This window comes from Strix aluco, chromosome 27 (assembly GCF_031877795.1).
Source record: "Strix aluco isolate bStrAlu1 chromosome 27, bStrAlu1.hap1, whole genome shotgun sequence".
Taxonomy (NCBI): domain Eukaryota; kingdom Metazoa; phylum Chordata; class Aves; order Strigiformes; family Strigidae; genus Strix; species Strix aluco.
Genome location: NC_133957.1, coordinates 701608 through 714830, shown reverse-complemented (window position 1 = coordinate 714830; position 13223 = coordinate 701608). Strand labels below are relative to the sequence as shown.

The following is a 13223-nucleotide window of genomic DNA, read 5'->3' as shown; positions in this document are numbered from 1 at the left end:
CGGGCTCCCCCGGGGACGGGGGCACTTCCAGGAACAGGGCACCCCCGGCACCGCGCTCCCCGGGGGGCTGGGGCCGTGCCCCCCCCCCTCGCCGCAGCACCCCCAAAGCTCCCGGTGAAGCACCCAAAGGTGCCGAGAGCCCCGGCGAGGGCAGGAGGCAGCAGCGGGGCAGTGGAGGGTTGGGAGCGGATCGAGGGGGGGGGGGGGCCCGGCCTCCCGCGGCCCCCCCACAACCCCGGTGCCAGCCCGGGGTGACTGGGAGGGGAGCAGGTCGCAGGGAAATCGCGGGCACCGATGGCCTCATTTCCTGCAATATAAACCAGGCTTCCTGCGCTTCCTGCTCGGCCCCGGGCGGGGGGGGCGAGGGGGGGCCCGGGCCCCCCACCCCCGCCATGGGGGGGGGCAGCCTGGCTCGGCCCCAGCCGGGGCAGGATGGGTGGGGGGCCGGTTCCCGGGGCAGTTTCCGCTCCGGCCGCACGACCCCCCCTCCCCAGGAGCGCAGGGGCTGGAGCCCCCCCCTCCCCATGCCCCTCGCTGGGGGCAGCTCAGACCCCCCCCTGCCCGCCCCCCCCCCGGGGTCCCTCAGCCCCGGGCAGGGACCTGCCCTCACCTTCAGCCCTTCCTGGAAGAGGCTCATTAGGCCCAGCCAGGAAAAGGGTTAATTATGGCCCCCAAGGAGAGGGGAGGGAGGAGATCAGGGAGCCCCCCCCTGCCCGGCCCTGCCCTCAGGGGGAATAAACCCCCCAGATTTGGGTATTTTTATATAAAAAGAATTTGTTTATTGCTCCAAATGAGTTTTGTGGTAACAGAGACCCGACAGACTCATCACACCAAGCTGCGAGGGGGGGGGGCTCATCCCTCCAGCCCTTCCCCTCCCTTGGGGACCCTGAAGGCCTCAGGGTGGGGGACAACCAGTGCCCCCCCCCCCGGCAGCCCTGGGGTGACATGGGGACGGGGTGTGGAGTGACTGGGCAGGGGGGTGGGGGGCCCCCACTGTAGTGTTGTGACAGTCCTCGGGGGGGGGGGGGACACATTTAAAACCCAACTGCACCCCAGGGAGCAGCACCGAGGGGGTGGGGGCCCGGCTGATCTTCCATGAGGTATGTAAACAGGGCAGGGAGGGGGGGGGCTGCAGCCAGCGCAGCCCCCCGGGGGACCCCGCGCCCCTTGGGGGGGGTGGGGGGAGGCTGTGACAGGGACGTGGCTCAAGGCCAAGGCTCAGTAGCGCAACGGGCTGAGATAGAACCGGGGAGGGGGCGAGGGCAGGGCCCCCCCCTGGATCTTGGCTCTTCCTGGGAGGGGGGCTCTGACATCCCTGAAGCACCAGGCGCCGTCAGGGCCAGCTCTGCAGCTGGTGGCCGTCCCGGGGGGGCCACTGCGGTGGGGCCCCCCCGCGTTGCCGCCCCCCAGCCCTAGCAGGGTTTGCCGAGGGGCCGGGAGCGCGTCACGGGCAGCGGCAGCTTGTGCAGACCTGGGTAGAGGAAAAGTGTGAGAGCTTGTGTGTGGGGGGGACACATGGGACTGCAGGGGGGGGCCCAGCACCTGTCCCCGTGTCCCCTCACCGAAGGCGCGGATGAGCTCGGCCTGCACGGCCCAGGACACCCTCTTCACCAGGCAGAGGGTGGTGAGTCCCGCGAAGCCCATGTTGTAGAGGAACACGATGTAGAAGTTCCCCAGCCAGTTGAAGCGGCCAAAATCCCCCAGGAGGTCGAAACGGGTGATCCCTGCGCGGGGAGGGGTGGGGGGGGGCTGGTCAGGGTACCCCACTCTTGGGGACACCCCACTCTTGGGGACACCCCAGTCCCCTCCCCGGGAGCTCACCCAGCGTCCTGGAGAAGACGGGCAGGGCCGAGCTGAGCACCAGCAAGGAGACGCAGTTCCCGATGATCTGAGGGGGGGGGGGGGAAGGAGCGTTTGTCAGGGGGGGCAGCGCTTCTGGCCCCCCCCCCAAGCTGGGGAAGGGGCTCCCCAGTGCTGGGACCCTGCCCACACCCAGCAGTGGGAGGTGGGGGGACGCGTGGTGCCACCACACAGGGACACACACAACCACGCGCTGTGGAGACTGGGGGGGGTCCTGCACCCCGGGGGGGGCCCGGGACCCCCCCCACAGCCCCAACTTGGTGCTCCCACCTTAGTGAGGGGGGTGTCCTGCCGCTCGGGGAGCAGGCGGGTGAAGAGGGGGGAGCTGTAGAAGCCCACGACGGACGAGAGCATCAAGTAGCTGCGAGGGGCGTTAAGGAGGAGAACGGGGTGGGGTGGCCCCGGGGGCCAGCGCTGGGGACACGAGGGGCCCCCCCCAAAGGATACAAAATGAGGACGACCTGCAGGGCAGCTCCGAAAGAGCCGAAGATGGAGAAGGAGACTTGGCCCAGGGACGCGTCCTGCCGGGAGAGGAGGCGGCGCGTTGAGGGGGGCTGGGGGAGCGGTGTGTCACCCCCCCCCGGCGTGGGACACGACTCCTTGCTGGCCCCCGTCTGTCCCCCCCCCCCCTCGCCGGGTACCTGGATGCCCCGCGGCATCGCGGCATCGTCCAGCAGCAGCTCCAGGACATGGAAGCAGACGATGAGCACGGAGATGCCCTGGGGGGAGCAGGGAGGGTGTGAGGGGGGGGGGACGGGACGGGACACACGGGGCCAAGCCCCAGGTCCCCGAGGAGCACGGGGACACTCACCGTCAGCGCCAGGAGGCCCAGCATGACCAGGGGGTAGCCCAGGTTCCTCTGCCAGGGCGACGCTCGGTGCCGCAGCTCTGCGGGGGGGGGGACATGGCTGGGTAAAAGGGGAGCAGGAGCCCCCACCCCCCGGGCAGGAGATTGAGGGGGGCCCTGAGGTGCTGGGACAGGGGGTTACACCCCCCAGCCTCCCTCCATGGGGCACAGGGGACCAGTGCTCCCAGTGCCGAGCTGGAGAGAACCCAGGCGTCCTGGGCTTGCCCCCCCCCAACCCCCCCCCCTCGGGCTCCTTACCCAGCTTCCGCCTCTTGCTCCGGATGGCGAAGAACTGCTCCCGCAGCAGCTCCACGTTCAAGTTCAGCCAGCAGGAAGCTTTGCCTGCCAGGGAGGAGATGCCGAGGGGCTCGCGGGGGCTGAAGGCTCCCATGGGGTGGGGCAGAGGGGCCCCCAGTCTGCCCTGAGCCCCCCCCCACTCCCAGCCAGCGGCCGCGCCGGGCACCCACCGGAGGAAATCCTGCGGGACACGGCGGCTTCCTCGAGCCTCGTGCAGCTCAACTGCTCATCCAGGTCTTCCAGGAGCTGCCATGGGTGAGGAGCCCGTGAGGAGGCGGCGGGGGGGGTGCGAATGGCACCCCGTGCCCGGGAGGGGGGACCACGCAGCCCCGGGGGACAGCAAACCCCCAAACTGGGGCAGTGGGACGTGGCGGGGAGGGGGGGACACATGACACCTTACCCGGGGTTTCACCAGCAGCTTCCCCGTGACGGTGAACATGGTGGAGAGGCCGAAGGGGGTGCACACTGCGGCGGGAGGGAGGCTGAGCAAGGGGGGCCCCCAGCATCCTACCCCTCCCCGCACCCCCACAAAGGTCCTGGATAGGGGCTGGGGGGCTCAGCCCCGCACCGAGACCCCTCCGGACCCCGGCACTGTTTGTGGGGAGCAGCCCCGGCTCCCAGCTGGCACCCCCGGGGGACCCGCACCCGGTGCAGGACGGGCCACCGGGGCCCGCAGCACCATGGGGGAGCGTCCCCCCCACTTACGCAGCAGAAGCAGGACGCCGAAGAGCGAGATGCAGGAGTAGAGGTAGGGCAGGTAGAATTCCCAGAGGTCTGCAGAGACGGCAGGGTCAGGCCAGCAGCACCAGGCATCCCTTCTCCTGTCCCCCCCTCAGCACCAGGGCCTGATCCTGCCCCGCTGGAGCCGGCAGAGCCCCGGTGCACCCCAGCAGCACCCCACCGTAGAGCGACTGGCGGCTGGCGGCGTCGTTGCTGACGATGGCGGAGGCCACCCAGACCATGCCCAGCACCAGCAGCGTCAGCAGCAGCAGCACCACCGACGTCTCGTACACCCTGGCCATGATGCCCTGCGGGAGTGGGGTTAGCGGGGAGCCAGGGAAAAGGGGGGGACAGAGGGGGACACACACCCCCAGATGGCCACCTACCTTCTTGGATCCCGCAAAGCCCTCCGACTCGGTGAAGAAGTAGGCGAAGGGCATGAGGAAGACCAGGGACAGATTGGAGAAGAGGAAGATTAAATTCAGAGGCCTGGAAGGGGAGGACGGCGTGGGGTGAGCTCCCAGGGAGGGAGGGCGGCAACCCTGACCCCTTGGGGCACCCCGGGGCCACCCCACGCACCCACCGTGGACGAGGGACCCGTTCAGCCACTGGATGTAGTAGTTGTGGGGGAAGGAGAGCAGCACCTCGTTGCTGATGATGGAGAAGGGCAGCAGGAGGACGGCGCCCAGCGCCACGGCCAGGGTGAAGGTGCAGAGCCCCAGCCTGTGGGAGGGACGAGCGCGGTGCCGGCGCTGGGTTGGGGTCCCCGTGGGTGTCACAGCCCCCGCGGGCTGGGGGGACCCGACGCTGCGGCCGGGCAGGGAGAGGGACAGGCAGGAACTTACGCAATCCTGTTGACAGCAGCGTCCTCGTCATCGTGCACTGAGGGGGGGCGGAAAAAAATCCAAACCAATGGGGCTGGGGGAGGCAGGGCTGCCCGGAGCATCGCTCCCTGCCCTCTCCCCGCCCTAAATGCCACCGAAACGCTCCCAGGGGGTTCAGGCTCTGCTCCCCTCCCGTGGCAGCCGGGGAAGGTGCCCCACAGCCACCCCCGCTGCGGCAGGACGGGGCTCCGGGGGAGGCCGAAAGCTTTGAGAGGGACAAGCTCTGGGGAGGCTGAACGTGGCCGCCAACGGCTGCCCGGTGCCGGCAGCTCCCGCCCTCCTACCTGCCGCAAAGTCCGTGTGTTTCTTGAAGTGGGTTATGATGAAGTGGCAGAGGATGTAGAGGCTGGCGAAGAGCAGGGTGCAGATCTGGCAGCAGAGGAGTGCGGGCAGCGCAGGCAGGCCCGGGGGGGCGGCGCTCCCACCCCGGGGCGATGCCGCCGGCCCCGGGACCTGTCAGCTCCACCCTATTTATTTTTCCACTCCTGGCCCTGGTTACACCCCACACATCTACACCCCTGCCCGTGCACGGAGGCTGACCCCTGGGTGCTCAGGGGCTGCCACAGCACCCAGGACAGGGGGGCCCAGTGCAGAGCCCCCCCCCGGCGGCTGTGGGTCAGAGCTGTCCCACCCCGTGGGACCCCCCTGCACCTCCCGACCCCGCAGCCCTCGTCCCGCTGGCACCGGCACCCGGCAGCGCCGCGGGAACAGCCTTGAGCCAAGGCCAGCTGCCGCGTCCCTCCCGCCCCCCGCCAGCCACGCCGAGGCCCGGGGCAGGCGACGTTCGAGGAACACGACGACCTTTCATCCCACCGGGTACACGGCAGGACGGGGAAAGGTCGCCCGAACCCGCCACCTTGGCACAGGCCGAGCGGAGCGGCCGTGGAACCTCCCTCCTGCCCGGCCCGGGGGGGCTCGGCTGGCTGGGGGTCCCCGGGATGTGCCGGGGGGGTGGCAGGGAGCCCCAGGAGCCAGCCCAGCTCCAGACCCCCGGAGGGGCAGTGCCCAGTGGGTCCTCCTGCTCCTGTTTCTGCCCAGGGAAGGGTCTCAGGCCGCCGGCCCCCTCCTGCCGCGGGCTGTACCCCCACAGCCCAAAGCTCTACCCGGCCGCGGACCCCCGACACCTCCCCACACCCCGTGAGCTCCACGCCGGCCGTGCTGGGCCAGGGGCTCCTGGGCGAGCTGCAGCTCCCCGGGATGGGACAGGGTGGGGGTCTGGGGAGCTCCAGCCACCGGCTGCTCCCGAATGGGGCTGTGGCAAGGTCACGGCCCGCTTGGCCACCCCGCACGCAGCATCCCGGAGAGCCCTCGGGAGACACCAGGATCAGGACACCCGGTTTGTCCCCAATCCCTGACCCCGTGGCAGCAGGTGACCTGGCCGGCAGAGTGGGACCAGAGGAGCAGACTCAGCTGCCCCGCCCCCCCCGCAGTGCCCACGGTTTGGGGGGGCTCTGCAGGGCCCCTTCCCGCTGACACTGAGCACCCTGGGGGTCTCCTGGGGGCAGGGACAGAGCCACGAGCCTGGCACGGGTCTAGCCCGGCTCCGGCATCGCCGCACCCCCCCGGTCCCCATCGGAGCAGGCAGGGCCCAGCTCCGCGGCCCCGGCACGGCGGGACCGGACCCGGCAAAGGGATCACAGCCGGGGCTGAGCCCCGGGACCGAGCCCCGGGACCCCGCTATCTGCGGGGCGCACACCCGCCGCCCGCCGCGGCTCTGGCACCGATAAGAACGGGGCGTGGGGGCACGGTGGGGGGCGGCCGGGCCCCTCAGAGCTACCCCGGGGGCTCCCAGCCCCGCCCCCCCCGCGCCTCTCCGCGCCGCCCACCCCCCCTACCGGGACCCTTTCCGCCGCCCCGCCGCCGCTCACCGCGACCCCCCGGTACTCACGATGCATTCGCGGACCCACTCGTGGAAGAGCCGCTCCCGCACGGCCAGCGCGTCCTGCTCCGCGGGGGCCATGCTGCGGCCAGCATGGCCGGGCCGGGGGGCTACTGCGGGCCGGTTGTGGGCTACTGCGGGCCGGTTGTGCCGGGGGAAATGCCGAGCCCAGCCGGGTCGAGCCTAAACGCCACCCGAACGCGGGGCGGCCCCGCCCCTCGTGTCCGCGCCGCCACGGCCTGAAAGGGCCCCCCATAGCCCCGCCCCCTCCCGCCATTGGTCCCGGGTGGTGAATGAGGCGCCGCTCATTGGTCGAGGGCGGCGCGGGGCAGCGCTGATAGGCTGAGGGCGCCGCTGAGCTCCCGCCCACCGCTCCCACGGGGGGCAGCGACCGGGGCGCAGGGACGCGGCTAATCCCGGGGACGGGGTTAATCCCGGGGGGGGGGCGGGTTAATCCCCGGCGGAGCCGCGGGGGACAGACACCCCCCTCCTCCTGCCAAAGACAGTTTGACCCCGGCAGCGCATGGAGGGGCCCAGCAGAGCCGCAGCACCCATGGCTCCCTGCCACAGCCCCCCCCCAATAGCACCCAGGGCCCTCGGGCACAGCCCCCCCCAGTAGCACCCAGGGACAGGGTGGGGGGCTCCACCCACCCCCCCAGGGAGTGGGGGAAGGGAGCAGGAGCGCTGCCATCCCGCCCGAATCGCTGGGCACAGACAATAAGGACAGTCTGTTCCCACGGGCCGGGCGCTGACGCAGAGGGTTTGTGTCGGACACGAGCAGCAGCTTCTCTTAAAGCCTTTTTATTCACAGACATGATACAGACACATGGAAAACCGACATGAATCACATCGGAGAGAGGAGCCCAGCCAGAGCAGCGCGTCCCTCCGGCCGGGCCCACGGGGCTCAACCCCACCCAGTGCACAAGAAAGCTGAAGTGTTTGAAGCAGACATTTTGTGGACATGCTACAGCGACAGAAGGAACCCAGCGTTTAGTATTCCTCCCCCTCCTCCTCGCCCTCCCCTTCCACCGAATCCACCCCCACCTCCTCGTAATCCTTCTCCAGGGCGGCCATGTCCTCCCGCGCCTCCGAGAACTCCCCTCCTCCATGCCCTCCCCCACGTACCAGTGCACGAACGCCCTCTTGGCGTACATCAGGTCAAACTTGTGGTCCAGGCGGGCCCAGGCCTCGGCGATGGCCGTGGTGTTGCTCAGCATGCACACGGCGCGCTGCACCTTGGCCAGGTCCCCCCCGGGCACCACCGTGGGCGGTTGGTAGTTGATGCCCACCTTGAAACCAGTGGGGCACCAGTCCACGAACTGGATGCTGCGCTTGGTCTTGATGGTGGCGATGGCGGCGTTGACATCCTTGGGCACCACGTCCCCGCGGTACAGCAGGCAGCACGCCATGTACTTGCCGTGCCGCGGGTCGCACTTCACCATCTGGTTGGCCGGCTCGAAGCAGGCGTTGGTGATCTCGGCCACCGAGAGCTGCTCGTGATAAGCCTTCTCGGCCGAGATGACAGGGGCGTAGGTGGCCAGCGGGAAGTGGATGCGGGGGTACGGCACCAGGTTGGTCTGGAACTCCGTCAGGTCGACGTTCAGGGCCCCGTCAAAGCGCAGCGAGGCCGTGATGGAGGACACGATCTGGCTGATGAGGCGGTTGAGGTTGGTGTAGGTGGGCCTCTCGATGTCCAGGTTGCGGCGGCAGATGTCGTAGATGGCCTCGTTGTCCACCATGAAGGCGCAGTCGGAGTGCTCCAGGGTGGTGTGGGTGGTGAGGATGGAGTTGTAGGGCTCCACCACGGCCGTGGAGACCTGCGGGCCGGGTAGATGGAGAACTCCAGCTTGGACTTCTTGCCGTAGTCGACGGAGAGGCGCTCCATGAGCAGGGAGGTGAAGCCGGAGCCGGTGCCGCCCCCGAAGCTGTGGAAGACCAGGAAGGCCCTGCAGCCCCGTGCACTGGTCAGCCTGGAGGAAAGGAAGAGGAAACGAGCCCGATCTGTCAGTCCTTCTGCATTTCAGCTGCCGGGAAGGCCAATATTCCCCCCAGCGCCTCAGGCCTTTGGGGACTCGTCTTGATGACGCAGGCAGGGGCAGGCAGCTGCCCGAGCGCCCCAGCTCCGCTTCCAGCCACAGCGCCCCGGGCATCGGCACGACCGGCCCTCGGGAAAGGGGCCCATTCCCGCGGGGATCGGGGGACACCCGGCTCCTTCCAGCCACAGGCGTCGGCCCTGGCAGTGCCTGTGCCCAGCATGACCCAGGCGCTCTGTGCTGGGGAGGGGGAACGGCGCCGCTGCTCATGAGCGGCTGGTAGAGAAGGATCAGAGTCCAGGTCAGAGAGAAACCTCACATGACCCTGGAGAGAGGATCAAATAAAGGTGTTCCCAAGGGCAGAAAGAAGCCAGGCTCACCCCAGGCACACTCAACCCTCGGGGTGCACGTCTGGGCTTGCACTGAGCAGAGGAAGGGGCCTTCATCCTGTGGGAGGGGAAGGGGCTGATCCTGCTCCCCCCTCCCAGGACCCCTGAACCACAAAAACGCACCCGGGCCCGGTAGCGCAGCCCAGCTCCTGCCAGAGGGTTCCCTCGTCCCCACCGGCTTGCGGCGGCCTTGGCACCGCCGGGGGTTTGTACCCACCAGCTTGCGGATGCGGTCGAGGACCAGGTCGATGATCTCCTTCCCGATGGTGTAGTGCCCACGGGCGTAGTTGTTGGCCGCATCTCCTGCCCGTGATCAGCTGCTCGGGGTGGAAGAGCTGCCGGTACGTCCCCGTGCGCACCTCGTCTGCGGGGGGGGAGAGACGGGCACCCCCTCAGCACCCAGCACCCCCCGACCACCCCCCGCACAGCAGCCCTCCCCGCGCTCACCGATCACCGTGGGCTCCAGTCCACGAAGACGGCCCGCGGCACGTGCTTGCCGGCCCCCGTCTCGCTGAAGAAGGTGTTGAAGGAGTCGTCCCCCCCGCCGAATGGGTCTTGTCGCTGGGCATCTGCCCGTCGGGCTGGATGCCGTGCTCCAGGCAGTACAGCTCCCAGCAGGCGTTGCCGATCTGCACGCCCGCTTGGCCCACGTGGATGGAGATGCACTCACGCTGCGGGGACAGGACACGCGCCCGCGTCACCCCCGCGCTGCCCCCTCGCTGTCCCCGTCCCCCCACACACACCCCCTGCCGCACCGGTTGTGCCCCGGCTCAGCCCAGCGGTGCCATCGGCCGAGCAGCGCAGGGGCAGCCCCCGGGTTGATGGCGGCGGGGAGGGGGGGTGACGGGGCACAGGACACATATTTGGGGACAGCTGGAGCCACCATCTGGTACAGCCGCGGGGTAACGTCACCGCGCCCCAACCCTCCACCCGCTCCCAAATGGCGACGGGGAGGACATTTTAGAGCCCCGCAGCGCGGGCAGGGCGAGGCTGCGCTGCAGGAGGAGAAGAGGAGGAGGAGGAAGCGCACGACGTGACTGCACCACCCGACCCAAAACCACCGGGAGGGGCGATGGCGTCACCCTCGCCCCCCCCCCCCCACCGCGGGAGTGGGGTCCCCTCCTTCCCCCCCCACCCCCAACCCCGCGGGTCCAGCGCATTCCCGGCCGCTCCCTGCTCCGCACCACCTGCTCCGCGCATTCCTGGGGGGGGGGGGATTTGTGGGGGGACACACACCCCCCCCAGGAACCGTGGAGCAGGATTAGCCCGTGGGGGCCGGACTCGGGTGGGCGCCAGAAGCACGGATGGGGGGGTGTGGGGTGTGTTACAGGGACCCTCTAATCCCGTCCCGGGGGGTGCGTGAGGTTGGGGGGGTCAGGGCTGGATTTGGGGTGAACTGGTGACGATGGGGTGAGGGGGGGGGGGGGGGGCTGTGTCCTTTGAGGGGGGGGATGGGGCTGTCTCCCCCCCCCCCCGCGCCTTCCCGCGCGCGGAACCGTAACGGTCGCGGCTGGGCGCCAAAGCGGGAGCCCCGCCCCGCCGAAGGGGCTCCCCTGGGACCACGTGCTGCCCCCGCCAGGGGCACTGGGACCCCCCCCAGGGGCACTGGGACCCCCCCCAGGGGGGCTCCTCCCAGCAGGGCGGCACCCCCAGCCCATAATCTGCTCCCCCCAGCCTCTGCTCTCATCCTCCCCAGCCCCCGCTTTACCCACCCCCGCTCCTACTGCGCCCCCCCAGCTCTTCTGCTCCCCCCCCCATCTGTCCCTCCCTTTACCCCCCCAGTCTCGCTCTGCACATGCCCCCCCAATCCTATGTCCCCCCCCCAGGGCTCTACTCCCTCCAGCCTCTCCCCCTCCCCTTCCACCCATTCCCCCCAAATCCCGACGCCCCCCCAGCTCCAGCTTCTCCCCCGTGCCCCCCCACTCCCCAGCGCCCCCCATTTTACACCCCCCCCCCCCCTTACCATGGCTGCGGCGCGGTTACTCGTCCGACAAGCAAAGAATCGACGCAAGTACCAGGCTGCAGCCGCCCCCCGGCACCCCCCTATATACCGGCCCGGGGGGCGGGCCATGCGCCCCCGCCCCGCCTCCCTATTGGCCGTCGCGCCCCGCCCATACGTGTTCTCGCCACTGCGGATTGCTGAGGCCCGTGGCGCGCCCCGCCTCCTCCCCCCTCCCCGTCGGGCGGGCGCTGCGGCGCTTTGCCCCCCCCCCCCCCCCCCGCCGCGGGGTGCAGCGCCCGCTCGGGGCTTGCGAAGGGCCCCCCCCCCCGCAAGGGGAGAGGGGGGGGACCGGGGACCTCACACACACGCCCACCCCCCCCCGGCGGTCCTCAACCCCCCCCTCAGTGCGTTTGCGGCGGAGAGGGGGGCACAGCCGCTCCCGCCCGCCCCCCCGCTCCCCCCCCGCCCGGTGCGGCTCCGCTGCAGAGGAAAACTGCGACATGGGGGGGGCGGACACGTGCTGCCGCGCCCGGCGCCCCCGACATCCCCCCCCGCCGTCCTGAGGCCGTTAATCGCTTCCCGGTCCGACACCCCCCCCCCCCCCCGCCGCGCCCCCGGCCCATCTGCACCGCCCGCCCCCCCCCCCCCCCAACCGGCCCATCTGCACCCCGGGGGCCCCTCCAGCCCATCTGCAGCCTGGGGAGGCCCCCCCCCAACACTCCCCAAGCCATCTGCACCCCACGGGCCCCCCCCGCAGCCCTGAATCCCGCCGCGATGGGGGGGCACGATGCCCCCGCACCCCACTGGACCCATCTTGGAGGGGGGGGCAGACCCAGCTGCATCTGCCTGGGGGGACACACACACACCACAGAGACCCCGCTCACTGCAGTGGCTTTGTCTCAGCCACGCCCGCAGCACCGGGACCCCATTTCCCTGTGGGATCCCCCCCCCCGAGACAGCGGGCCCCCCCCCCACTCCTTCTCGCCCACCGTGATGCCCATAAAATGGGGGATGTGCTGGGGTCCGCTGTGCCCCCCAGGACTCCCTGCTCTGGGCTGCGGGGTGCCCAGAGTTGGGGGGGGGGGGGGGCGGCCGGGGGGAGCCGATGGGGGGCTGGGGGCGGGGGCAGCCCCAGCCCCCATCTAATCCCCGAGCTATTTGCTCCCAATAATCCGCCTTCCTGTTTTGCCCAGAGCTTTGCGGACAACCCAGCGGCCCTTTCGGCAGCACGTGCCGCATGCGCTGGCCGGGGGGGTGTCGTGTCCCCCCCACACCCCCCCCAGACCCCCCCCCCATCCCCACAGCGGGGTCACCCCACCAGCCTCGCCGCCCCGGGGGTGCGCGGGGCCGGGTTGGGCGCAGCAGCACCCGCCGCAGCTGCATTGCAGCGGGTGACGTGGCTCCCCGCCATTTGCCTCGCCCGTTGCCGCATGGCGGCCCCGGCGCCTTCGTTCCCCCCGCAAAGGGCTTTTTCTTCCCCCCCCCGCATCAAACACCAGCTCTGCCCAACCACACCGAGCTCCTGCCCCCCCCACCTCAGCGTGGGGTCCCAGATGATGCTTGGGCCAGCTCGATGCAAGGTGGCCACAGAGGAGCCGCCACAGCCCCCGCTCATCCGGGGAGACGGGGATTTGGGTGCCGTGGCCCTAAGGGGGGGGTCCCAGACACCACCACCACCCCCCCCCCCAGCATTGCCCTGCCCCTCGCTGCAGCACCCGCTCGAGTTTCACTCCGTGTTCAACTTCCTCTTCATTATTTATCCCTGAGCAGAGCCCTGAGCAGCAGCGAAGGGGGGGACAGGGGGGTCTGGCTCCTGCCTCCCCCCCCACCCCGTAAGCAGAGCTGGAGGGGGGGGGGTGCTGCCCTATTTCCCCCTCCCAGGGACTGGGGCTGCTGGGACCAGCACAGCCAGGGTGCTCTTCCCTGCAGGAGGGAACAGAGGGACCTCATGACACCCCACAGATTGGGGGGGGGGGGGGGAATGCGGGGAGCCCCCGCTCTGCCTGGACACCCAGCAGGAGGAAAGGGCCACTCTCAGCCGCTGAGGGAATTGAGGGTCTGCAGCCCCCCTTGCTCCCTGGTGGGACACCCCCCCCCTCAACCAGGACCCCCTGAGACAATGCAGCCCCTCCCCTACACAGGCACAGCCCCCCCCACCAAGGCTTCTGCCCAACTGGGGGGGTTCAGAGATCCCCAGCCCCAGGAGAGGTGAAACACCCCCTGTGTGCACTTGGGGGCTCCAGTCCTAAGAAAAATTAAAACACATCCCCCCTTCTCCCCCCCAGCCCATACTATGGGCCGTGGCACAGGTGTGGGGGGACACATCTGGGGGGGCACATTGTCCACCCAGCAGGGTGGGAGGATCAGTTTTA

At 70.3% G+C, this 13223-nt stretch overlaps 3 protein-coding genes across 3 annotated transcripts in view; all 3 read right to left on the bottom strand.

The window, feature by feature from the left end:
* Positions 1 to 762: 762 nt before the first annotated feature.
* Positions 763 to 6715, bottom strand: LMBR1L (limb development membrane protein 1 like). Its single transcript, XM_074807560.1, has 17 exons — positions 6497 to 6715; positions 4893 to 4977; positions 4570 to 4606; positions 4301 to 4447; positions 4111 to 4207; positions 3906 to 4032; positions 3710 to 3778; positions 3405 to 3469; positions 3175 to 3250; positions 2966 to 3049; positions 2672 to 2748; positions 2502 to 2579; positions 2308 to 2381; positions 2131 to 2221; positions 1822 to 1888; positions 1563 to 1724; positions 763 to 1471 (listed from the first exon to the last, which is right to left on the bottom strand). The coding sequence occupies exons 1-17, from the start codon at positions 6566 to 6568 to the stop codon at positions 1413 to 1415; spliced, it is 1467 nt and encodes a 488-aa protein (XP_074663661.1). The 5' UTR covers positions 6569 to 6715; the 3' UTR covers positions 763 to 1412.
* A 557-nt stretch (positions 6716 to 7272) lies between these two features.
* Positions 7273 to 9579, bottom strand: LOC141915764 (tubulin alpha-1B chain-like). Its single transcript, XM_074807616.1, is given in 9 exon segments — positions 7273 to 7590; positions 7593 to 8312; positions 8315 to 8429; positions 8431 to 8457; positions 9127 to 9211; positions 9213 to 9273; positions 9357 to 9374; positions 9377 to 9458; positions 9461 to 9579. Coding segments are annotated over 9 exon segments (1239 nt in total). The 5' UTR covers positions 9479 to 9579; the 3' UTR covers positions 7273 to 7477.
* A 3136-nt stretch (positions 9580 to 12715) lies between these two features.
* The window catches only part of C1QL4 (complement C1q like 4), a 2805-nt gene continuing 2297 nt past the window's right edge, over positions 12716 to 13223 (bottom strand). The window contains 1 exon segment of the mRNA XM_074807486.1: positions 12716 to 12774. Within this exon segment, the coding sequence (XP_074663587.1) occupies positions 12716 to 12774 (59 nt within the window).

Bases quoted from the DNA above. Each gene is read 5' to 3' on its own strand.
- LMBR1L (XM_074807560.1), bottom strand. From the start codon at position 6,568: ATGGCCCCCGCGGAGCAGGACGCGCTGGCCGTGCGGGAGCGGCTCTTC. The intron at 4,607-4,892 runs GTAGGAGGGCGG...GCCCCCCCTCAG, and splicing joins ACACACGGACTTTGCGGCAG to TGCACGATGACGAGGACGCT. The intron at 2,382-2,501 runs GTACCCGGCGAG...CTCTCCCGGCAG, and splicing joins CGATGCCGCGGGGCATCCAG to GACGCGTCCCTGGGCCAAGT.